The sequence below is a fragment of the Pelmatolapia mariae genome, linkage group LG3_W (assembly GCF_036321145.2).
Source record: "Pelmatolapia mariae isolate MD_Pm_ZW linkage group LG3_W, Pm_UMD_F_2, whole genome shotgun sequence".
NCBI lineage: Eukaryota > Metazoa > Chordata > Actinopteri > Cichliformes > Cichlidae > Pelmatolapia > Pelmatolapia mariae.
In genome coordinates, this window is record NC_086229.1 from 71,039,080 (window position 1) to 71,064,816 (window position 25,737).

The following is a 25,737-nucleotide window of genomic DNA, read 5'->3' on the forward strand; positions in this document are numbered from 1 at the left end:
GCTCCAGGCTCAGCAGCGTCAGCAACGCCTTTATGAAAGAGGGGCTAGGCTCAGGCAATTTTCACCGGGAGACAAAGTGCTTGTATTACTCCCTTCTTCCAGCTCAAAGTTGCTTGCCAAGTGGCAAGGACCCTTTGTGGTCACACGGCGAGTTGGGAACGTTGACTATGAGGTCGCTCGGTCGGACAGGGGAGGGGCCACGCAGATTTATCACCTCAATCTCCTTAAAGCGTGGAGAGAGGCTGAAACCGCTGCTCTGGTAAGCCTGATTAAGGAGAGAGATGAGTTAGGGCCGGAGGTACCAAATTCCATCATCCCCGCCTCCCTCCCTTGTGATGACCATCTCACACAGGCTCAGAGAGCGGACGTTGTCGCGTTACAACAGCGTTTTGTGGATGTGTTCTCCCCCCTGCCCGGCCGAACGACTCTCATTGAGCACCATTTTGAAACGCAGCCTGGCGTGACGGTGCGTTCACGGCCCTACAGGCTTCCTGAGCATAAACGACAAATTGTTCAGAGGGAATTGGCAGAAATGCTGAAAATGGGAGTGATAGAAGAGTCGCACAGCGCCTGGTGTAGCCCCATCGTTCTTGTGGTAAAGAAGGATGGGTCTATACGGTTCTGTGTCGACTATCGTAAAGTGAATGAGGTGTCACGCTTTGATGCTTATCCCATGCCCCGGGTCGACGAGCTCCTGGATCGGTTGGGCACGGCCCGTTTTTTCACGACACTGGATTTAACCAAGGGCTACTGGCAGATTCCCTTGTCTGCCGAGTCCAAGGAGAAAACGGCCTTCTCCACTCCGTACGGTTTGTACCAGTTCGTTACGCTTCCGTTCGGCTTGTTCGGAGCCCCGGCCACCTTTCAACGCCTCATGGACCGGGTGCTGCGTCCGCACGCTGCATATGCTGCCGCCTACCTAGATGACGTGATCATCCACAGCGACACCTGGGCGGAGCATGTGCAGCGGGTGGCCGCGGTCCTGGAGTCCCTGAGGAGGGCGGGGCTCACGGCCAACCCGAAGAAGTGTGCGGTTGGACGGAGGGAGGTACAGTATCTGGGGTACCACTTGGGGGTCGGGCAGGTGCGCCCACAGGTGGAGAAGACGGCGACAAAAAAGGAGGTGAGACGGTTTCTGGGGCTGGCAGGTTACTACCGTCGTTTCGTGCCGGGGTTTGCGCAGCTGACCAGCCCCTTGACCGATCTCACCCGGAAGGGTGCTCCAGATCTGGTTCAGTGGACGGGGCCGTGCCAGGCGGCGTTTGTGCAGGTAAAAAAAGCTCTCTGTGGAGAGCCGCTGCTTCACACTCCTAACTTTCCCCTCCCTTTTGTTCTGCAGACTGACGCCTCGGACAGAGGGCTGGGGGCCGTTTTGTCCCAGCAGGTAAGGGGGGCCGACCGTCCCGTACTTTACATCAGCCGGAAGCTGACGGAGCGTGAAAGCCGGTACAGCACCGTGGAGAAGGAGTGCTTGGCTATCCGGTGGGCGGTCGACTCCATTCGTTATTACCTCCTGGGGCGCTCATTCACCCTCTGCTCGGACCATGCCCCGCTGCAGTGGCTCCACCGCATGAAGGATGCCAACGCCCGGATCACCTGGTAAATGGTAAATGGCCTGTATTTATATAGCGCCTTACTAGTCCCTAAGGACCCCAAAGCGCTTTACATATCCAGTCATCCACCCACTCACACACACATTCACACACTGGTGATGGCAAGCTACGTTGTAGCCACAGCCACCCTGGGGCGCACTGACAGAGGCGAGGCTGCCGGACACTGGCGCCACCGGGCCCTCTGACCACCACCAGTAGGCAACAGGTGAAGTGTCTTGCCCAAGGACACAACGACTGAGACTGTCCAAGCCGGGGCTCGAACTGGCAACCTTCCGATTACAAGGCGAACTCCCAACTCTTGAGCCACAATCGCCCCGTATCTGGCTTTAGAGCCCTTTAAGTTCAAGGTGGTCCATAGGCCGGGGGCGCAGATGGCTGTGGCCGATTTCCTCTCTCGCTCGCGGGGGGGGGGAGTAGGTTCGGCCGGATGGCTCCCCGGCCTCAGTCGGGCGGTGGGGGTGTGTGGCGGAGGTGTGGTCCCGGGCGCGGCTGTAGGGGAGGAGTGGCGCAGCGAGCTCAATGGGGCGGTGCTGGAGAGGCAGGTGAGAACAGCTGATGGCGTTTGGACTGATGACAGTTTTTCCTGCCTTTTTTTAGTGAGACGGGAGAGGAGCGGAGAGGAGGCTGGGACTCAGCTGAGACCGGAGCTGTCAGACTGTGTACTGTCACAACAAACCAAAAACTATAAATAAACGTGGCCGCTGGCGACAAAGAACTGTGCGTGTGTGTACGCGTGTGAAGTGTATTTTACACTCCTCTTAATGTAATGGTACATTCTAATTATACTTTATCAGACTTAACCAAAATATATAAGCTTTTCCCCCTTTGGTCGTGGTTTAAAGCAAGAAACCTTGGTCACTTCGACAAACATTTGTTATTCTGTAACTGCATTTTATATGCTAAGACTCATGTAGAGCTGCATGTGTTATCTCGATATTTTACATGTCACACAGTTTAGTTACAAGCAAAACTCCTATTCAGTTCCTCTTTTCTGTCACTTGTTACTGGGCCAACTCAAATTCAGAGAGAAGCTAAAGGAATTTCAGGCCTTTGGCCTGGAATCAATACTATCCTGTGTGTTTATGGAAATCATTTGTATGTATATAATCTTAAATGCTATTGATTTGGGTCAGCGGCATTTTTAACATTCTTATAACAAGCTCTCCTTTACCCTAGAAATAAATCTATTTAATATCTGTTTTGTTACGTTCCCCTGAGGGGTCTAGGTGGTGAGAGGGAAGTAACAAAAAGTGTCCAGGTTAGAAAAAGGAGTCAATGAGGCAAAAGGGTTAAATTAAATAGTTTTATTAAAGTAGCTCAACTAAAAGAGACGGACAAGCCGCTATCACCATTTAAGAAAACAAACAAAACTCAGGCGTTGGTCAATAAAGTAAAACGTAAGCCAAAAAGAGAGCAGCTCACTAGCTACAACCACCACAAACACACACAGCTCACTAGCTGTACACCGCTCACATGGCACTCTGGCCCAGAGCTCACCTTTCCCTGGGCTTAAATACTTTAAATTACTGATGTGAGTCAGCTGTGTAAAAGGGAAAGGTGGCACTTCAGGCAGAAGAGGTGGTGGGACACGCCCACACAGGCACCTTCAGGAGGAGGCCCTGCTAGGGCCGTAACAGTTTTTTAAAGCCTACATTATAACAACTGATTCTAAAAATCAAAAAGAAATCAAACATTTTCTTGTCGTAAAATCTTGATTGGGGAAATATGCTTTTCTCCCCAAAGCATGTCTTTTATTCAAAGTGTCCCGCAATTCCCTTTAATTTTGGTGTACAGCTTCCTATGAACACCAGCATTTTATCTTCTAAACAGGATTCAGTTCATTTTAATCCTTTCTTTAAAAATAACAATTTCTGCCTCAGTGCTACCATATCTAAATTATCAACAAACCCCAAAATGTTAAGATCATCCTAAAACCCATTTCAATCCCCCCTTTTTATTTGGACTTCACATGTGTGTCCAAATAAAACTCAAAATGCATCACCCGGGCTTAAGAAATTAAAGAGAAAAAAAAGGTTAGTCATATCATCTCTCCAAACACTTCAGCCATCCTCCTTTCAGGTATTTTGCTCCGGCCCTGAAAACCTGTGTTTAAGGAATAAAATCAATTTAATCATTATGTCAAATCTTCTCAAACTCCTTGCTCCATTCAAAATCTGCATCCTTGGAACTTCCTGGAAACAAAACCTGTACTTTATATTTCATACTCAACTCCCCCCTTATCATCCAATCTGTGTTTTAACAAAAAAGAAAACTTAAAACAGAACAGTTATCAATCATGTGTTACTTCAGTTAATGGTAACATGAGTTATATCAAAAAATGTTTCCCCTTTAGCACTTAGCATTCTATAATGTAATACCATAATCTAACCCCAGTTATGGAGGACCACAAGAGCCACGCGCATCGAAATAAAAATTTCTGTGCTTTAATAATGAATTGTAGAATAAATTCTGCAATTGTAAATTCATTTTTGAATTCCAATTTAATAAACTGCATTTCAAAATCCTTTTTCCAATTGCATTTCAAAATCCTTTTTCCAATTGCACTTTAATAAACTGCATTTTAAAATCCTTTTTTCAGTTGCACTTTAATAAACTGCAGTTCAAAATCCTTTTTCCACTTGCAATTTAATAAACTGCAGTTCAAAATCCTTTTTCCACCTGCAATTTAATAAACTGCAGTTCTAAATCCTTTTTCCACTTGCAATTTAATAAACTGCAGTTCAAAATCCTTTTTCCACCTGCAATTTAATAAACTGCAGTTCAAAATCCTTTTTCCACTTGCACTTTAATAAACTGCAGTTCAAAATCCTTTTTCCACCTGCAATTTAATAAACTGCAGTTCAAAATCCTTTTTCCACTTGCAATTTAATAAACTGCAGTTCAAAATCCCTTTTCCACCTGCAATTTAATAAACTGCAGTTCAAAATCCATTTCCCTTTCCTGTTCGCTCCGGGATTAGCTGCTGGATTAGCTGCTGGATTAGCTCTTCGATTAACAACTTGCTGGAGGCTATTCAAATTAGCCACACCGTGGGATGTAAGGAGCTCTCTGATTGGTTGGTCAGACACAGGCTGTCTGCCAGCCTGGATTTTTCTAGCTCATAGCTTCGCCCTGCTAAGAAGCGTGTGTGCTTGTACAAAGGCCGTTCAGCCTCGGGATTTACACTCGGCTCGACACGGATATGTGAAGAATGAAGGGACCCTGCAGCGAAACGGAGAGCGCAACCTCTGACTGAGTGCCTGTCTACACAGTCTGACCACCTGTTGAAGGTAAGGTGCTAACATGGCTAACGCTAGCATCACCGCACGTAGCCCCGTTATTTTAAGGACATCTTAGTTTATGAAAGTTTTACGTCGCAGCTGTACGAGCTAGCTACGTGTTTTGTAAGCTGCTGTGCTCTTCACAAATAAAGCTGGAAGCAGCTCAGACTGTTAGAACCAGCACTGAGGCCTGTTACATTTATACAGTGTTAGAGCAATGGCTGCAACCTACAGCCTTTAAACTAGCGATTAAAATGCTGACAGTAAACTCGTCAGTCCAGATGTTACCACATTACTTTGTGATACTTAAAACAACTGAGACAGGCTGATTAAAATAACAGCTGTCAGTTCTCTCATTCCTTATATCAAGACTGGAGATCGCACTACTGATTTCAGTTCATTTAATATGTGAGTGCACAGATTCATTCTCAACTGGACATAAATGATGATCAAAGGTTGTATATATGATGAATTCATCAAATCCCAGCCTCTAACACAGTGCGCTGAATCTTAGCTTTGAATGTCCAGTATATTCTAATCAGTGCAATGTAAGCATTCACTGAACCTATAGTATCTACACCTGTGTGGTAAATGTGTGGTAAAGATACAGATAATGAAATTTAATTATTAATACAATATACATCATGAAAAATGAAAGCTGAAATTGATTCAGTTTAGTACTTTTCTCTGTATGCTCTGTGATTATAAAGGCCTTAAATTCTGTGATATATACTGTAAATGATTTTCACAGAGGTCTTAAAGTACTTAAATCACTGCTGATAGTCTGGTTGTTTATATTTTCACGTTTTTGTGTCTGTAGGGCTGTTTGATGACGATTTGGACTCCTCTGGGAGATGAGGACACACCCACATCTGTTCCATACTGCAGCCATGGATGGTGTTACAGCTCCGAGTCAGCTTTGGGCCATCAGACGCACACACTGGAAAACCAGCACCTGGACTTCATGCAGGAGAGATGGCCTCAGTGATGTAGGTTCATAAGTGAGTTCAAACATTTCTGGCCTCTTATCACTTAGATTCCTTAATCTTAAAAGTGGATGCATTTAAAGCAGGAACTGCACACCTAGCTGTCAAAAGTTTGGCAGCATGAGTAAAGTTTTGTAGGGTCCTTGTTAAAAATTCCACAAGCACCACATTTGTCATATATAGTTCATTTTCAGGGCTCGCAAAATCGCTAGCCCGACGTCCCGGGGCTAGCGATTTTTCCAGTCGGGCTACCAGAATCTATCCCTGCCCTGCCCGTCGGGCTATCATAGGAAGGAAAAATATATGTCAATGCTTTTGCATTCTTTCGGAAATGTAGCTGGGTAAATATGTCATTGGCATCGGTGAACCACTGTCAATATGTGACTAGGGCTGCTCAATTAATCGAATTTTAATCTAAATTACGATCTGGGCTTTCAACGATCATTAAAAATGACTGAGCCGATTATTAGCACCTCCCTCGTGCTTTACTCTCGCGCTGCTCCGTGTGGCAAATCGAGCGCACCTCTCTGCGTTTCGAACACGCCTCACAACAATTAAGAGGAGCTAACAGAGGGAAGCTCGGAAAGCTAAGCAGAAGTTATTTGGAGAGGAGAGTGACTGCCGTTGGTTGAAAAGAGGTTAAAAAAAAAACCCTTCAGTGGTGTGGAAACATTATGGGTTCGCGGAGTCAGACGTGGATCAAGTAGACATAGTGTGTAAACTTTGGTGTTGTAGCTGCACCACAGAGCGACATGGCAAAGTTCACTAAACATAGATGTTTACATTTTATTTTTTATATTGCAAACATTTGCACTGTTATCAGTATTTGCACACTATTTTATACTATTTTTGACAATCTTTAAAGCCATTATTCAATACATTGTTATTGTTAAATAAATATCATCAAATAATCGAGATCTCAATTTCAGTGAAAATAATCGTGATTATCATTTTTGCCATAATCGAGCAGCCCTATATGTGACATATTGAAATCGCATTTGAATTTGCGCTTGTTTTTTGCTTTCACTTTGCAATCGCGCGAACTGCGTATAGAGAGCGACAGTACTGATTGGTGAGTGACGATAATTTGCGCACCAATTCCTCTGACATCGTCTTATCAATCGTTAGTTTGCTATCAAACATGACAAGTGAAATCTCCCGCAGGAAGCTTAAACATGTGAGAGGTTGATCGCGCAGAGAATCGCTGAGCGTTATGTGAGTGCGTGTGTAAAGGCAGCAGGATATATATTTTAGTTCTGCTGAGCCAAATAAGACCAGTCAGGGTGAAGAAGTGACAGCCAAAGAAAAGCTTACCACAAAACGGAAAAGTTATGACAAATCAGACTATAAGGCAAAAAGAAAGTGCAGCTTTATGGTTTCATGGACAAAAGAATTTCTGTGGCTGGAATATGACAAGCTAAATAACCAGGGGTGCACATAAGTGGTCCGCAGGTGCGCATTCGCTGTCAAAATAAAATACGCGCACAAGATAAGAAGTTGCAACGCGTGTTTGCGTCCATAAGATTTTCTGGAGGAGGACAGACATTTGTTTAGAACTCTTAAAGATGTCGAAGAAGCTCCTTTAAGCAATTACTTTGGTGTTCCTCCACCTCCAAAGAAATGTCAGATGGAGTCCGAACCACAAAAGAAGCGCGTATTCTAGGAAAAGTGGTTGCAGGAGGTGAGCTGGCTTTAAACAAATGATGAACAGAGATTTGGTGCAGAATGTGCCGTGAAAATCCCACTCTAGCAGACAAAAACAGTGCCTTTTATATGGACGCAAACGCGCGTTGCAACTTCTTATCTGGTGTGCGTCTTTTATTTTGACAGCGAATGCGCACATGCGGACCACTTATGTGCACCCGTGTAAATAACATAATGTTCTGCCGGGTGTGTTGTTGGTTTCCCTCGATTTCTGAGTCGACAAGTGCCTTTGTTACTGGGACCAGTAATTTTAAGAAAGGCCCCCATTAGAGCCCATGAGAAATGCAAGAAATTGATTATTGCTCAGTCTGCAAATAACATACTAAAAATCAACCTGAAAAATCTGTTAAGAACAGCCTACTATGTTGCAAAGAGTGAACTACCACTGGCAAAATTTAGCAGTCTTTGCAAACTTCAAAAAGCAAATGGCCTAGATCTTGGTTCCACTTGCCTCTTACCCGTGACTCCAGTGGAAATTTCAAATTCAGGATCTGACACAGACTGATTCCTGTTGTACAGTTCTTACAAGTTCATAGAAATTTCTGTTCAATTACAACCAAGTATTTGAGTTGATGATTGTAATTTTTATACAATATTGTAATTTGTGTTTCAACAATTTTTTGATTAATGTTTTTTTTCCGTTACGGAAACAAAACAGGAAACAAAACATAAAAAAAATTGCTCCCTTATTTATTCGGGCTACTTAAATTTATTTTGGGCTACCAAAAACTGAAGAGTCCCTGCCCGAAGAGCTACCAGGGATTTTGAAATTTTGCGAGCCCTGATTTTGTACAGGACATTTTTGAAATTATAAACTATATATTCTAGTTATCCACTTGTCAGTAATTTTTGAGTAAATGGATGGCACTGATAAATCAGTGGTGATTCACCTGCAAATGTTTTTAACAAACTTTGTTTTTTGTAGAATTCATCAGCAGCTGTGAAGAGATGCATTTGAATATCTTCTGGTTCCACTTTTCCTAACCTGGAAGCTGAGGATGGCTGATTTCTGACAAGGACACACACCTCAGCGCTTATCATGGGTGTTACATCCTCCGTGCAGCAATTCCAGAGAAAACGAGAGAGCAACGACCACTCATTAAGACCAGACAGAAATCTGTCCCTTTTTGGCAGCTGTGGAAACTTCCAATAAGAAAGTTTGCATTCTTAGAACAATGCTGGGTCGTGTGTGATGTGTCATCATATGAGGATATTACATTTTGACTTAATTCTGCTCAATTAAGTGTTTTGATCGTTGATCCAGTATAGCAGCTTTGTGTTGTGCAGCAAGTTAAAACCCATTGTCCTCACGAGCACAGCATCTAACAACTCTCCTTAAAAAAACCGAATGACTTTAACTGGACACAATGGTTTCCAGTGGGAGATACATTCATCACTCATCCGTGACACTGGAGAAGTCACCTGGATGAGTGATAAAACAATTTTCCATGGAAAATCCAGAGGAACTAAACTTTGTTGTTTCTCTGGGCTCAATTTCAGCCTCAGGAGCATCTCTCAGAAGAAAACATTTTGCCAATAATCAGATAAAAAGATTGTTGAACCAGGTGGTATTCTCTGGAGTTTAAGACCAAAACTGAACTCAGTGAATTGACATTAGACTGGAATTCATAAGATAAATCGAAATACTGCTGAAGCTGATATATATATATATATATATATATATAATATATATATGTGTGTGTGTGTGTTTTTTCTCCAATTCACCAGGTCTGTAAAGTTCAGTATGACTGTGGTACATGATACAAAAGAATAAATACAGAAGAATAAAAACTTTATGTGAATAACTTTACTCTTCTTAAAAATAACTCATAAAACAAGTAAAAGTACAAATGTGTACAAGTTAGAGACTTCCTCAGTAAGTTTACACTCTTTTGGAGTGATTTTAATTATGTGTTAAAGAAGAAAGAGATTAGGAGGTGAGGTAGAGGATGCAGAGTCCATCATCACTGAGGCCGTCTCTCCTGCATGAAGTCCAGGTGCTGCTTTTCCAGTGTGTGCGTCTGATGGCCTAAAGCTGACTCGGAGCTGTAACACCATCCATAGCTGCAGTATGGAACAGATGTGGGTGTGTCCTCATCTCCCAGAGGAGTCCAAATCGTCATCAAACAGCCCTACAGACACAAAAACATGTGAAAATATAAACAACCAGACTATCAGCAGTGATTTAAGTACTTTAAGACCTCTGTGAAAATCATTTACAGTATATATCACAGAATTTAAGGCCTTTATAATCACAGAGCATACAGAGAAAAGTACTAAACTGAATCAATTTCAGCTTTCATTTTTCATGATGTATATTGTATTAATAATTAAATTTCATTATCTGTATCTTTACCACACATTTGCCACACAGGTGTAGATACTGTAGGTTCAGTGAATGCTTACATTGCACTGATTAGAATATACTGGACATTCAAAGCTAAGATTCAGCGCACTGTGTTAGAGGCTGGGATTTGATGAATTCATCATATATACAACCTTTGATCATCATTTATGTCCAGTTGAGAATGAATCTGTGCACTCACATATTAAATGAACTGAAATCAGTAGTGTGATCTCCAGTCTTGATATAAGGAATGAGAGAACTGACAGCTGTTATTTTAATCAGCCTGTCTCAGTTGTTTTAAGTATCACAAAGTAATGTGGTAACATCTGGACTGACGAGTTTACTGTCAGCATTTTAATCGCTAGTTTAAAGGCTGTAGGTTGCAGCCATTGCTCTAACACTGTATAAATGTAACAGGGCTCAGTGCTGGTTCTAACAGTCTGAGCTGCTTCCAGCTTTATTTGTGAAGAGCACAGCAGCTTACAAAACACGTAGCGAGCTCGTACAGCTGCGACGTAAAACTTTCATAAGCTAAGATGTCCTTAAAATAACGGGGCTACGTGCGGTGATGCTAGCGTTAGCCACGTTAGCACCTTACCTTCAACAGGTGGTCAGACTGTGTAGACAGGCACTCAGTCAGAGGTTGCGCTCTCCGTTTCGCTGCAGGGTCCCTTCATTCTTCACATATCCGAGTCGAGCCGAGTGTAAATCCCGAGGCTGAACGGCCTTTGTACAAGCACACGCGCTTCTTAGCAGGGCGAAGCTATGAGCTAGAAAAATCCAGGCTGGCAGACAGCCTGTGTCTGACCAACCAATCAGAGAGCTCCTTACATCCCACGGTGTGGCTAATTTGAATAGCCTCCAGCAAGTTGTTAATCGAAGAGCTAATCCAGCAGCTAATCCAGCAGCTAATCCCGGAGCGAACAGGAAAGGGAAATGGATTTTGAACTGCAGTTTATTAAATTGCAGGTGGAAAAGGGATTTTGAACTGCAGTTTATTAAATTGCAAGTGGAAAAAGGATTTTGAACTGCAGTTTATTAAATTGCAGGTGGAAAAAGGATTTTGAACTGCAGTTTATTAAAGTGCAAGTGGAAAAAGGATTTTGAACTGCAGTTTATTAAATTGCAGGTGGAAAAAGGATTTTGAACTGCAGTTTATTAAATTGCAAGTGGAAAAAGGATTTAGAACTGCAGTTTATTAAATTGCAGGTGGAAAAAGGATTTTGAACTGCAGTTTATTAAATTGCAAGTGGAAAAAGGATTTTGAACTGCAGTTTATTAAAGTGCAACTGAAAAAAGGATTTTAAAATGCAGTTTATTAAAGTGCAATTGGAAAAAGGATTTTGAAATGCAATTGGAAAAAGGATTTTGAAATGCAGTTTATTAAATTGGAATTCAAAAATGAATTTACAATTGCAGAATTTATTCTACAATTCATTATTAAAGCACAGAAATTTTTATTTCGATGCGCGTGGCTCTTGTGGTCCTCCATACCCAGTCACTAGAACAGAAATTCACTCAAAGCAACTCAAAAGTCAGCATCCCCAGAATTAAGTCTTCCACTCGTCCTGCTTGTGACAAAAGCAAAACAAAGCATCCCATTTCTCTTGCTGACATGGTAACTTATTTGTCCACATTTATTCATCCCCACCTTGGTCCAGTCACACACATTCACTCCCATGCATTCACACAAGATATTCTGCTGATAGTGGAGCCTCCTGCGCAAATAATCAGATGCTCCACAACAGCAAATTGAGCTCATTCATTTGTTTTATTTTGTTTTTTCTTTCTAAGAAAATAGTTCTTTATGGTTTTGACTGGATTGAACCGCTACAATCCTTTTAAACAGAGACTCACAGCCAATCAGGTCTCCTCCTCCGCCAATTATAATCTGAAAAGCCCAGCTTATGTTTGTTCCCCCAAGAAATTTGTCAGCGCTGTTAGTTCACTCTCTTCCAGGCCTGCTTCACAACAAAAATGAGAAAAAGAGAGCTGATTATTAGCTCATCAAAACACAAAACAAAATCACCTGACAGGTTTTTTCTAAGTGCACTGTTACAAAACTAATGGGCCCCTCTTAGACATGTCCATGTCTAATAAAACTCCCTCTATTAAAATGAAAAACAACCCAAACCTAACTGACAAAATCAACCCATCTCTACAACATCTTAAATTTCACCAGTTCAATACACCGAAAACCTCGTCAAAAGCTGCACAGTTTCCACACAACAATGGTCCCCCTTTAGCACTTCACCCTACTTAGATTCAGCCTAAGATATAAACACGTTATAACAATGTGTCATCACGAAATTATAAATTTCTTGTCCAAATCTGCACCTCTGAACAGTCTACGTTGCTTCCTTTCTTTAAGGCCTCAATCACACGGACACAGGAAGCGTCTTCGTCACCAGTCATTTCAGCTAATTTGCATACTGAGTCCTATCTCAACAAGTTGCCGTGACAAGAGAAATGCCTGTTTAAACCTTAACACATTATTGAATTATTTTCATTTTCTTTCTATAATAATCACTGGTTTTGATCACTCAGTACGAGAGCACTCCTAAGTCACTCTTTTAAAACTACTTTAATCACTTTTCTTTTCCATAGCTCACTCCCTTGTCATACAGCTTCTTTTGAGTTATTCCTCAGCTTCAAACTCAAGTGTATTTTCTTCAACATTCACACCATTTTAACACTCATGAAATTAGCAAGCTGATTTAACTGCATGTGTTTGTGTTCTTAGCCAAGTTTGATCAATGTTTATGCATTAATCCTCATGAGCTTGTCTTTGTCTTCTTAAAGTTCATCCATTTTCTGTTTGTGTGGGTCATTTTGTATTTGTTGCTTTTCCAGTGTTTCAGACTCCTTTACAATTCTCCACTTAAACAGTCAGTTTGCTCTTTCCCAAATTTGCTAACCCAAATTTTCATTTCCCACCTTAAATAACCGCATTCCTTGTCTTCAGCCAGTAGTCATGGCTTGCTTGTGACGTTCAGGAACACATGGCTGTAAACAATTCAACCAGAAACTTGCCTTAACATGTCCAGTCATGTTAACCTATAACTTCCTTCCGACCGCTGCTGTGGAGAATTGATCCAGGTCTGCTTTGCTCCTAAAAATAACAAAACTAAGACATTTTCATTATTATCATCAGTGCTTAAACGACCCATTTCTCTCTCTCTGGTCAGAAATACCAATTATGTCATGTATGTAAGCGTGTTCTTCCTTGCGTTATGAGGTCATGTAAATGCAGTGTAAGCTGTTTCCTTTGTTGCATGTCCTTCATTGTGTTCTTCATTGCATTTTTATGTATTGATGTCAATGTACACTAAGTGTAAGCTGTTTCTTCATTGCATCTTACGTTATAATCAGGTTTAATTCATGCATCTTTTGTCTGAGTTCTGGATTCAAACTATCTCACTTCTGCTTCTCTCCAAAAATAATTTCACATGTAACAATTTGTGCATGTGTATTTTCTATTGATTAATATAGTTGTCAGTTATTTTCTTTCATTATTTTTACCTTTTCTATTGTTTACCTCTTTGTTGTCATGTGGTGGACATCCCTAAACCATCATGAGTCCAGGCTTCAATTTCAATTCAATCATATCCTGTATTCTCGCACTCGAACTTGTCCTGGCTCACCTCCCACCGGTCCTTGTCCCTTTTTCACAGTGTCCTTGTTTGGCCTTCAAAGCTCCAGCAAACACAGTCTGTTTCTTCTCTGTTTTGATGTTTCAGTATTCTTCTTTTAAGTTAGGTTCCAGCCTGGCAAAATATCACGTTCGGTGCCTTCGAATCAGTGCCCCGCAGTCATGTGACACTGTTCTTTACCAGCCTCCAGTTCCCCCTGCATGTTTTATCACGGGGTTTCCTCATTCTGCTTCTGGAGTCGTCAGTCAGTCTTATTTTTATTTGCTCTGTTGTTCTTCTCCATTGATCTTTTCAGTCTTCTCTTTCAAGATTACTTCAAGCATGGCAAATATGAAACTCAATGCCCAGTGCTTTTCCACAGTTCTTTATCCCACTGTTCAACTGCCCAGCCTGTAATTCACAGTACATGTTGCATCACTTGCTTTTCTTACATGCTGCTGCTGGTGTCGTCAGTCTTAATGGTTCAGTTCCACTGCCTTTTGCCTCCTGTTTATTCTTCAAGTCCACGATGTTCTGTCGGTCTTCACCTTTTTAGATCCAATTAAAATCAAGACACTCAAAAAGATGCTCTGTAAAAGAGTAGAATTCTTGGAACAGAGTTTAAAAATGGTAAATGGCCTGTATTTATATAGCGCTTTACTAGTCCCTAAGGACCCCAAAGCGCTTTACATATCCAGTCATCCACACACTGGTGATGGTAAGCTACGTTGTAGCCATAGCTACCCTGGGCCGCACTGACAGAGGGGAGGCTGCCGGACACTGGTGCCACCGGGCCCTCTGACCACCACCAGCAGGCAACGGGTGAAGTGTCTTGCCCAAGGACACAACGACCGAGACTGTCCAAGCCGGGGATCGAACCGGCAATCTTCCGATTACAAGGCGAACGCCCAACCCTTGAGCCACGATCGCCCAGGGTTTAATACACTGAATCATATGAACAGCAGGAAAAATACGTATAGACATTTAGCAAGAGAGTTACATAGCAGAAAGCAAGCAAAGCAAAACCCCGGGGTGTACAGCCTTAAGCACAGACAGTAGAGCAGCACAGAGACGGACAGAGAGTAACAGCTGAGGGGAAAAAGTGCCGGGGTGTCCTCTGGTCCCCTAATATACAGGGACCAGTATCCCTGCCCCTGCTGAGTAACTTTCCCACGCGCCCAAACACAGCTGCAGGGGTCAGGTACAGGCCAGGGTATGGGCAGGGCTCTGGCTGAGGGCCCAGCCCAAAGGGACACCCTTAGGTTAACCCTTTGCTTTGCCTTCTGACAATAGGTCACAGCCAAAGGTCAAAGGTCGCACATTAATCCTAATTATTAAATCTTCACAATATATAATCTTATAACTACACAGGTTCTTAAAACACTTCAGTGTGTGTGTGTGTGTGTGTGTGTGTGTGTGTGTGTTCTGTTACAATGTTACTGTTTTGGTTGTGCTGCATGAAAGACGTTGAGTATTAGGGAAGGTTAGTTAGCTGGAGGGTGAGTTATGCAGGAGAACTCTCAGCAGCATTAACTGCCCTGTTACTGTAAAACCTTAATAAACCTCAGTGAAGCAAAATGTCTTGTGCTTAAGACTCTACATGAAAGTTAAAATATATATGTTCAGTGCACATAGATATATAGTGTATATAGTTACATAGTTATACATAGCACACAAAAATTCACCACAATTCCTTACAAACCAAAGGCTCCTCCTGTTTTGAAATCTGTGTACAATTACAGAGCTCTTCCCCTCTGACTGCATCAACAGTCTGAGGCAGGTTTTTCTCTTCTCAGTAACAGAGTCACAGTTGGATCAGTCGGCTCCTGTCCTGCTACTTTCTGCTTTGGGACTGATTCAAGAGAAAAGAACATTTTTATTTTATTGTTCCATCGTGATGAGCAGCAGACACTGAGGATCCTCATGAAGTCTTGATGCAGGTCAGTGATCTGAAACCTTCTGCTTTAGATTATTAATGTTAGTCAGAGAGTTCCTGATAAATCTCTTAACATTTGATATTAGACCTGTGTGTGTGGCAAACACACAACATACAGAGAGACTCACTGCAGTCTGAACTGGATCAAGTTTGATGATGAAAATTCCAGATGTCTCAGCACATCTGTTTACAGTTAGTGATGATAAAACAGTTCAGAAAACGACTGAAACACAAACTGTTCATACATGACGACACATGAGAGGTTCTGATTTTGTTCTGTGGAGATCGTTCAACAACTGAACACTAAAACTTTTCCACTTCGCCTCGTTTGTTATGACGCACTTATTTCTGCTCATCCTCAGTCCAACCCACCAAACGTCACTCTAACGCCACGTCCTCACGAGACACGGAAGAGTTTGAACACGGACATGTCTGCTGTAACTGCGTCACTCTGCTCCACTTTGATGTTTGTCCTGTTCGTCTCTGCAGGTAAGATTTTATTATTTAATATTTATAAGAACAAATGAGATTTTCCCGTGAAACAAACGTTTTGCACTAGAGATAGTTTCATACTGGTTCAGGTTGTCCGTGTGTGCAGAGACTGGGTGGAGTCACTTAGAGTCTAATAAAGTCTATCTCTTGCATATTCTAAACATTAAATTCAGTTGTCAGGATTTTATTCTGTAGAGCTGGTTAAAGAACAGCAGCGTGTAGAAACAGTTTTAAACGTCTCTTTTTGGTGCTGCACATTTTTTTCCCTCCACCCTGCTGCTCTGCAAGAAACAAAATGGTGGATCTGAGCGAGTTGCGACACCTGTTACATCCTCTGTGATTTATTTAAACCTTAAATTAATCTGATGTGTTCAGGTTTAAACTCAGGTTCAGTTATTGAGTGAAAACACCAACAGACTCAGACATTTAGAACAAACCAAGAGTCAGATCAGCAGAAACAGAGAACACGGACATGTCTGCTGTAACTGCGTCACTCTGCTCCACGCTGATGTTTGTCCTGTTCGTCTCTGCAGGTCAGATTTAACTGTTAGAAACTAAACTGAGTTTATTTCTGAGATAAAGAGTCTCAGTCTGGTTTACATGCTGATAATATTTCTCTAGTAATTAGTTTCTTAATTATTCAGTATCGTGAGCAACGCAAGGCTGGGTGGAGTCTGTGTGTGTTGGTGCAGTTTGCAGCACAGAGACAAAGAAGTGTAATGTGTGTGTCAGTGTGATGTGTTGTAGTGTCAGGAGTCAGTATACAGCTACAAAGCTTTTTGTTCAGTGGATACAAACAGCTGTAGCTCCATAAAGGCAGCATGCAGAGACTCACAGTGTCTTATAGTGAGAGGCTGCTTTCTCTCACACATTATGTTCACTTATTATCAGCACATGTTGTTGTTCTGTGGAAGCTAACATCTTGTAGTTTCTGACACTTTGCATGTTTAGCATGAGGCTAAAATTCCCCCTCAGTGGGTCACTGGTGACCTGCTGGATGTTCAGAGGTTCATTAAATCCAACATGACTAAAAACTCAAATGTCAAAGGAAATAAACAAAATATTTAAAGTCAATCATTCTGATCATAATTGTACTTTGACCTTTAACCTCTCTGCTCTGTGTTGTTTCCTCTTTCAGACCCGAAATTCATCCCAGCTGAGTCTGGACAGGACGTCACTCTGACATGTCGAGCTGTAAATAATGAGTCAGAGAAAATGAGCCAACAGCTTCATCAGCCTGAGGTTGATCCAACACAGACTGAGACATTTGTCCCAGTCTGATCCTGACACTCTGACATTTTCCAAAGTCGTCTACATAACTCCTGCTGCAGGAAGAAAAAAAAATGTAAATTTTGTAAATATTGTAAAGTTTTATATTTTTATGGCTTGTTAGTGGACTTTTGCACAATTACATAACTGCTCTTTTAATCATGCTCGTTTTTGCTGTCTTTTGGTGATTGTAGAAATGGTTTATATGGACATTTAGCTTAGAGTCTAAGGTTTCTGTAAAGACCACACATGTCAATATTTGCATGAACAAAGTCGTGGATGGTTGCATACCTCCTGAGCCCCGTCACTGGAACTGTAAATCTGAGTTTCAGGTATTTTTAACATTATTATTTGTGTTTAAAAAGTGTAGCTGCTTGTTTTGTATGTTTGGTCTTGTATGTGTGTTTGTGTTTCCTGCTGCTCACACACAGCATTAGAAAAGCCTGAAAACTCAGTGTTCACAGAGTCTGTGAGCCACCTCATTTGCATGTTCACACACTGTCTAAAAATAACTCGCAGCGCTGCAGCGCGCTGACGACACACACAGCCTCCTTTCACAACAAACTCTCTTATTTTATATTACAAAGACGTCTTTTATTTACAATCACTCTCAGGCCTGACAGCTTAGCGCCTATTCAGTTTCGACAAATTTACCATAACCGCCTCAAACGGACAAACCCCAGGTTTTTTGCGTTCAGTTCACCAGTATCAGCCTTGAACTGTTTCTGTCCTAATTCCTAAATTCCCTACCTCAATTTAAAAGTCTTCCAAGACCCGAGGACGCACCTCTGCTACCCAAAAAAGCGCAAATCACCGCCTCAAACGGTAAAGTGGTAAACCACTAGCTATTTTGGAGTGCCCCAAACTCCACAGTAGCCAACTGACTATCCCTCAAAGAGGACAAGGCCTAAGCGTCCTTGGCCTTGGCAAGCGTTACCTCTGGGCCCTGCGCTTCTTAGCAGTGTCCAACTGCCGTTCTAGAAAATTTATAATCCCGTGAAACAACGGTCAATACATCAGAACAAGTGTCTGACTGACAGCTATCCCCAGTTGGGCCTTTAACCCACCAAATAACCAATTCCCTATTTCCTACGTGAGCCTCGAACTCACTTTCACTATTTTCCTTTCTTTATTCTCTTTACTTAGTACTTTGGGACTCAAACCCATATACAAACTTTCATTATCCTTATTTCAACTGACAAAACTCATGAGAACTTCACCAAAATCAAAACAGGCCTTCACCAGTAATTTCAGTGAGTAGACTTTTAATTTGTTTTTATAGTCCAATCTGGCACACATTGGAGTAATTCAACAGGTAGTGCCTTACCTTTAGATGTGCCGGCGTGCCTACTCACTTCAGCTCACTGGCTCGCGCCTGTCCGTTCGACCACCTCGGACCGTCCAAGCCTCCAACTTCCACCCCAATACCACCGGACGAGCCCCCAAAATGTTACGAGTTCAAAAATATTGGAGATGGATACAAGAGGAAAACCAAAATAACAACACTGGTCCGGCCGGGTCAAGTCAAACGATGATTTTAATGAACACACGTGTGGGACATGCACACTGTACGCAGACAGCATAAGATCTCTCCCTGAAAACCACACAACAATAGTTTTATGAAATCAGGGTATTCGAACGCCCCCTCATACGTAACATAGGTACAATACAATCAATGTTGACAACTTTTGACACATTAAAAGAACATCTTCTTCTTCCCGAGGTCAGATCCTCCCCGGTAATCTTCTAACTCTGCTTATCCCCTAGAACAAACCGTCTCTCCTGCAAACATAATCTTACAGCTACAAGGCTTTGCAAACTATTATTTAAATATTTGAACTCTCACCTAAACATGAGTCTAACTACTGTTTGTGTGTGCGTGTGTGTTTCGACCTCAGCATTCACTCTGCCTGTAAGGACAGAGGCCAACTCTTCATGTATGCAATAACCTAACTGAAACCATATATGTGATATGTTGAATAAATGTTCTAATCAAATGCCACTATTCAAAGCTGAATAAAAAGAATATAAATGAATAAAGGATAATGATGAATAACAGGGTATATGTGTTTTGTAAGCGTGTTCTTTCCATAGCTCAAAGTCCTTAACCCTTGGATGCACAACCTACCAGTACCTACACTCTTCCACGAGTGGGGTCAAAAATGACCCCAAATAGAAACAATGCATTTTGCTATAAACTCGGTTGTTTTTCTTCAAAATCTTTAAAACGAAGAATTGTAATGTTTTCATATTTGAGTTATTCCTCATAAAACATGTTTGTGACATGAGGCCCTTTGCATTTTTATTTATTTTTTCATTAATTTTAAGAAATTGCAGTTTTTGTATCCTTGTATTTCCTCACACAGCTATCTGCTAATCAGTAACATCTAGATACAGTCATAGAGTCTCACCGAAACTGGAGCTCAGACTTCCTGGCATAAGGAGAGAGGAGGCTGCAGGAGGAGCTGGAATCATGCAAAAGTGGATCCTTTAGGAATCCTTTTACCTTCAGGTAGAAAAGAGGTGTGGCCACAGCTGGAATATACAGCTGTGGAGGGAGGATTCCTGTGAGTGAGCTCTGATATCTGTCACACTGATTTATGCTGTGAATTTATTTAAGTGTCCGTAAATATGAAAAATGTCATTATCTCTGTTACACCTGACATCATAAGATCCTGCTGTTTGTGGACTTTAACAAAACTGTTCATGATGGAGTTTTGTCAACTTTAAAACAAGGTTTAAAATATGAGGATGTCGAGATGTTTTATCTATTTTTAATCAAAAACTATCAGGTCAAAGACAGGAAGCTGAGGAGACAGAGGGACTGTGGCAGGGGTACGGTCTCTGGCTCCACTGCAGTGGAGGGGTGGTGCAGCGGACTCTAGGGGCAGTGCCAGGGTGGCTGGCGGGGCAGAATCAAGGATGCAAGATGGGAAATGGGAAAGAGGAAAGGAAGAAACAAGCAGAATAAGGAGTCATCACACTGATGAAGCATCACTGATGATCTGCTTGTTTCCATGTTAGTGTTTAAAGTCCAACATCTCCCTCTAGTGGCCATATATGAACCATGTGTGAGGATGGTGTTAATGTAAAATGTGAATCATAGTCTTCCAGTCAGTCATCAGTGTGTCTCTGCACAGCTGTAATTAAAATGTGTTCAGAGGGCCTCAGTGTCTGAATGGTTCCAGTTCAGCTCCATAACAGCAGCGTCCCTGGTTTGATTCCTGTGTTTCAGCTCATATCTGCCTCTCTCACTGAGGGGGACGTCCACTACATGTGTAGCAGCGGTCTTTGGTCCTTCTTTGCTGCTTCTGCAGGACGTAAAGTTTCTGACTCGTGTCTTTCTTGGATGGCTTGTATACTTTTATGTCTGAAAAATGAGGCAAATGTAAAGGAGAAAACTTTTATTTGCTCCATACAAACAAAAAGTACAAAACAAAAGCCTCCAGCACTGTGTTTATATTTCTATTCTGTTCTAACTAAACAACAATAAACAGCAACGGTTAGAAAAACTGTTGCTCAACCTTTCATCAGCCCCTCGTGCCTCACACACCCGCTTCACGACACCTACCAACACTTTACAACAAGCCAACAGATTAACAAAGCAGGACAAATGTGTGTAGCACATTATTTTACATTACAACATAAAACAATCAAGATTATAACTAGAAACTCAAATTAAAGATCATCACAATATACTTAAATATAACCTAAACTGTCTAAGCTCCAACAACATGGAGATGGATTTGTTCATCAACCAAACTACAGATCACTGAGACCAGAGGAGACTTTATTAACAAACTTTAAAGAGAATAAACTCAGAAGTTTCACTGAGTATGATGTGATTTATTTATCCTCACATAAAACATTTAATGTTTTTTAAATACACGGGCATTGCAATGTGACTACCAACTGTCTCTGTACTAACAAAGGAAGAGGACATCTTCAGAGGAAGAGGGCGGACTTTACTTGGTGTCAGTGACAGAAATGGAAAAAAAGCTGAAATGAGTGAGAAGGACGATGAAGGAAACATCTGTGCTGTGTCTGCTCTGTAAGTAGAATCTCTGTGTTTGTTTGAATTCTTGTACTTTGACTGTCTGCTCTCCTGATAACTGATGATGGAGGAGAAGACATGAAAAACAAATCAGGCTGAATTCAAGTTCAAAACACCACGAGGACCAACTGCAGGTCTGAACTGACTCTTTATCTTTGCTCAGGAGTCGAGGAAACACAGCAGGCAGTGAAAAGATCAAATCATTCACTCATTATATCAGCACAGCTGCACAGTGGACACATGACTGTACTGTGTTATTTAAATGTAGTGTATATTTTATACATGATCACAGTGTAGTTAGTGCACATTAAGTGCTGCTTTTAGGATAAAAGCCTGTTTGAAGACTTACTCCCAGTCTTCTACCAGATGTTTTTTTTTCTAACTGAAAATGAGCAAATCTCAGTTTTCTACATGACAAATGTCTAAAATTATAGAAGTTCGGATTCAACTCACTGCCCACAATGTTCTGTACTGATATAAGATTTTTGTTGATTGATGAAATTTTTTTGTTTTTCTCTAGTAGGCAGTGAACAGCGGGAACATTTCTTTGATTTCATTATTTATCTGTTACTTGTATATATTTTAAACATGTTGCTGGTGTTAAATAGAAAATAAGCAGATTCATCAGAGAGAGACGAGTTTGTGTGTTTGTCAGCTGTTTGTGTGGAGTTGTTCTTTATGTTCACCTCAAACAGTGTTGGGAAAGTTACTTTTAAAATGTATTCCACTACAGATTACAGATTACTTGCCCCAAAATGTATTTGTAACGTATTCTGAATACTTTGGATTACTTAATATATCATCGTGCTTTTTACAACTACATGAATGTACTATTGCTGTGTGATTTATTACTATTACTGAAGGTTACTCGCCATACCAATGCCAACTAGATGTTTAAATCTTAATATAAAATGAGTAACAGTAGGGTGGACATAAGGTACGATCTCGTACCTTTAGAGCCTCTTAATGCGTGTTTTGTTTGGGTTTCCACCAGTCTAGAACTACCAAAACTAGAGAGGGCATAGCCTTATATAGGAAACATGAAAGGACTGCTGTGTAATCCATTTATTTAAACAAAGTAACTGTATTCTGAACACCACCTATTTAAACAGTAACTGTAACAGAATACAGTTACTCATATTTAGTATTTTAAATATGTAAAGTTGGTACATGTACTCTTTTACTCCCCAACACTGACCTCAAATCAACCTGAGTGTCATTTCTCTTTAGTTCTGATCTCACTGCTGAGCTGCACAACAAACCAAGGTCAGTAACCTTCTTCTGTCACTGTTTAAACCTGATAAATGCTCACTGATATGACCTGATTGGGTTCATGTTTCACAATGTAAAGTCTAACAGATCATCAGTTTTTCATTTGAACCCTCACAGCTCGTCTGACTGTGAGTCCCAGCAGCTCTCAGTTCTTTGAAGGAGACTTTGTGTCTCTGAGCTGTGAGGAGGACGACAGCTCTGCTGGATGGACTCTGAGGAGAAACACAAGCAAACCAAACATCACCCAGTGTGGAGATGGGTGGGGAAAACCAGCTGGTTCTTCCTGTAAAATCAGGTACATGTACCCATTGGACAGTGGAGTTTACTGGTGTGAGTCCAGAGAGGGTCCCATCAGTAACATGGTTAACCTGACAGTCACTGGTAAGCTGAGTGTGTGGAGTTAGTGTTGATGAAGCTGTGTGTAAATGGATGAAATGCTGTAGTTTGTCTCTGTGTTGAGGTGGATCGGTGATCCTGCAGAGTCCTGTCCTCCCTGTGATGGAGGGAGATGACGTCACTCTGCTCTGTAAAACAAAGACCACTCCCTCCAACCTCCCAGCTGCTTTCTATAAAGATGGCTCCCTCATCAGGAAGCAGCCTACAGGTCACATGACCATCCAGCATGTTTCCAGGTCTGATGAAGGCCTCTACAAGTGTGACATCAGCGGTCATGGAGAGTCTCCATCCAGCTGGATCACTGTCACAGGTGACACACTCACCTGTCTGTGTTTCTGCAGGTTTCAACATTCACAATGTGACGACAACTTAATGACTGTGTTTGCTTTATTTTAGACAAACACACCGCAACACCTCCACCTACATCCACACCTCCACCTACATCCACACCTCCACCTGGTTCCACCTCCATCACTCTTCCTCCTGTTCTTTCTGTGTTGTTGGTGTCCTCTGTTGGATTAGTCTGTTTTGTGGCTCTACTGGTTTTACTGGTTCTGCTGGTGAGAACATGTGTTCACAGGAAACCTGAAGGTGAGACTCAGACTTCTGGATTTTAAAATTAATTCATTTTAAATTGTGTTTGGTTTCTATGGAAATGTTAACATTTACACACATTTAAAGGTTGAACATTTCAGCTTCACTTAAAGCTGTTTTACATGTTTGTAAAACTTCCACATAAACTTTGATGTCAAGCCTTTTGTTTCAGTAATAACCTACATGTCCTGTTAAAACTTTTCTGATTTGAAACACAAAAATATAACTGACTCATGTTGAGGTTCACAATAGTTTAAACACCTGTTATAACTAACTCCTGGTGTTCTGTTATCACTAAAAGTTGTAAAATGTTGTATCACTAAAATATCATTCTCAGTCAGTTGTTATTCATTATGTGTTTACAGCGCCCTCTGTGGTTGCGCCAAGTAATGCACTTTAGAAACGGCTTTATTTTGAAAAAAAACTTTATTGAACAGGAAGTCCGCTCAGTCAAGCAAAGCAAGCGAGCAAAAAGAAGGGAAACATATCGGCACACAGTTTATGGTGTCCTGTTGGAGAAAATACTATCCACATCTTCTGTTCATGGTTGGAAACGCTCATTTGAAAATGCTATAAGTGGGTTAGATCTAACGGCAAGTGAAGAAATGGACTTGATGTTAAAATGGCTTGGCAAGGAATCGGCTGAACATGCAGAACAACTCAGAGCCATACACATCAACAACCCAGTCAATGGCCTCAACATGATATGGGACAGACTTGAACAATGTTATGGCTCAGCTGAAGTGATCGAGGATGCACTGTTTAAAAGAATTGATGCATTCCCAAAAACCTCATCCAAAGACTTTGCAAAACTGAGAAAATTTAGTGACCTGCTCATGGAAGTGCAGTGTGCTAAAGCTGAAGGAGACCTCCCTGGTCTCGCGTTCCTAGATACAGCAAGAGGAGTAAATCCAATCATTCAAAAACTCCCCTTCTACCTGCAAGAAAGATGGATCACAGTAGGCGCAAACTATAAACGCGCAAAATGTGTCTCCTTCCCACCATTTAGTGTTCTAGTAGACTTTGTTGCACAAGAAGCTGATGCTAGAAACGACCCCAGCTTTAACCTCACACCATCACCTGATGCACCCAGACCAGACAAACTACCTTGGAGGGCAAACAGACAAAAAGAGATTTCTGTGCACAAAACTGATGTCATCTCTCGCTCTAGGTCAGACACACAGAGGTCCCCAAACAAAACTGTAGATGGTGAAAAGCTTTGTCCAATTCACAAGAAAGCCCATCCTCTCTCAGTGTGCAGAGCATTTCGCATGAAAACACTGTTAGATAGGAAAACGTTCTTAAAAGAAAACGACTTTTGCTTCAGATGCTGTGCCTCATCTTCACACATAGCAAAGAACTGTAAAGCCAAGGTACAGTGTTCCGAGTGCAACGATGAGAAGCACTGTACGGCTCTCCACCCAGGACCAGCTCCCTGGCTAAAAGAAGCCGAACCGGCAGCAGAGCATGGCGGGGAGCCTGACATCATTGAATCAGAGGAAATCACTTCTAAATGCACTCAGGTTTGTGGTGTGAATGAAGCAGGCAGATCATGTTCTAAAATCTGTCTCGTTAATGTCTACCCAGCAGACCACCCACATCAAGCAGTAAGGCTTTATGCCATCCATGATGAACAAAGTAACAGATCATTAGTACGTCCTGAGTTCTTCGAGCTGTTTAATGACTGTGGCCCTAGTTCCCCTTACTCGCTTAAGACATGTGCAGGTACCAAAGAGACAATGGGTAGAAGAGCTACAGGTTATGTAGCGGCAGCTTTAGATGGTTCAGTCCACATCCCACTGCCTAGCCTAATTGAGTGCAAAAATATCCCAAATGACAGAGATGAGATCCCCACACCCAGTGCAGCTAGACACCACAGCCATCTAAAGTCAGTGGCTCACCTCATTCCTGCCTTGGACTCTAACGCCCCCATACTAATGCTTCTCGGATGGGATGTCATTAGAGCTCACAAAGTCCGCAAACAGATAAGTGGCCCTAACAACGCACCCTATGCTCAAAAATTGGACCTAGGATGGGTCATAGTAGGAAACGTGTGTTTAGGTGACGTCCACAAAACTCCTGCAGTAAGGACTCTGTTCACAAATACAACTGAAAGGGGACGTCCCACAGCGTTCGAGCCATGTCCTAATGTTTTCAACAT

At 41.8% G+C, this 25,737-nt stretch overlaps 1 protein-coding gene and 1 long non-coding RNA gene across 2 annotated transcripts; both read left to right on the forward strand.

The window, feature by feature from the left end:
• Window positions 1–4,740: 4,740 nt before the first annotated feature.
• Window positions 4,741–8,617, forward strand: LOC134618287 (uncharacterized). Its single transcript, XR_010091893.1, has 3 exons — window positions 4,741–4,903; window positions 5,715–5,895; window positions 8,510–8,617. It is a non-coding gene; the product is annotated as an uncharacterized LOC134618287 (long non-coding RNA).
• A 12,672-nt stretch (window positions 8,618–21,289) lies between these two features.
• LOC135932672 (Fc receptor-like protein 5) lies at window positions 21,290–25,187 on the forward strand (the record flags this gene model as incomplete). The annotated part of the gene is made up of 7 exons (XM_065470231.1): window positions 21,290–21,311; window positions 22,545–22,580; window positions 22,704–22,967; window positions 23,047–23,292; window positions 23,379–23,573; window positions 24,930–25,099; window positions 25,164–25,187. Coding segments are annotated over 7 exons (957 nt in total), but the record flags the coding sequence as incomplete, so codon positions are not given.
• Between the last annotated feature and the right edge of the window lie 550 nt (window positions 25,188–25,737).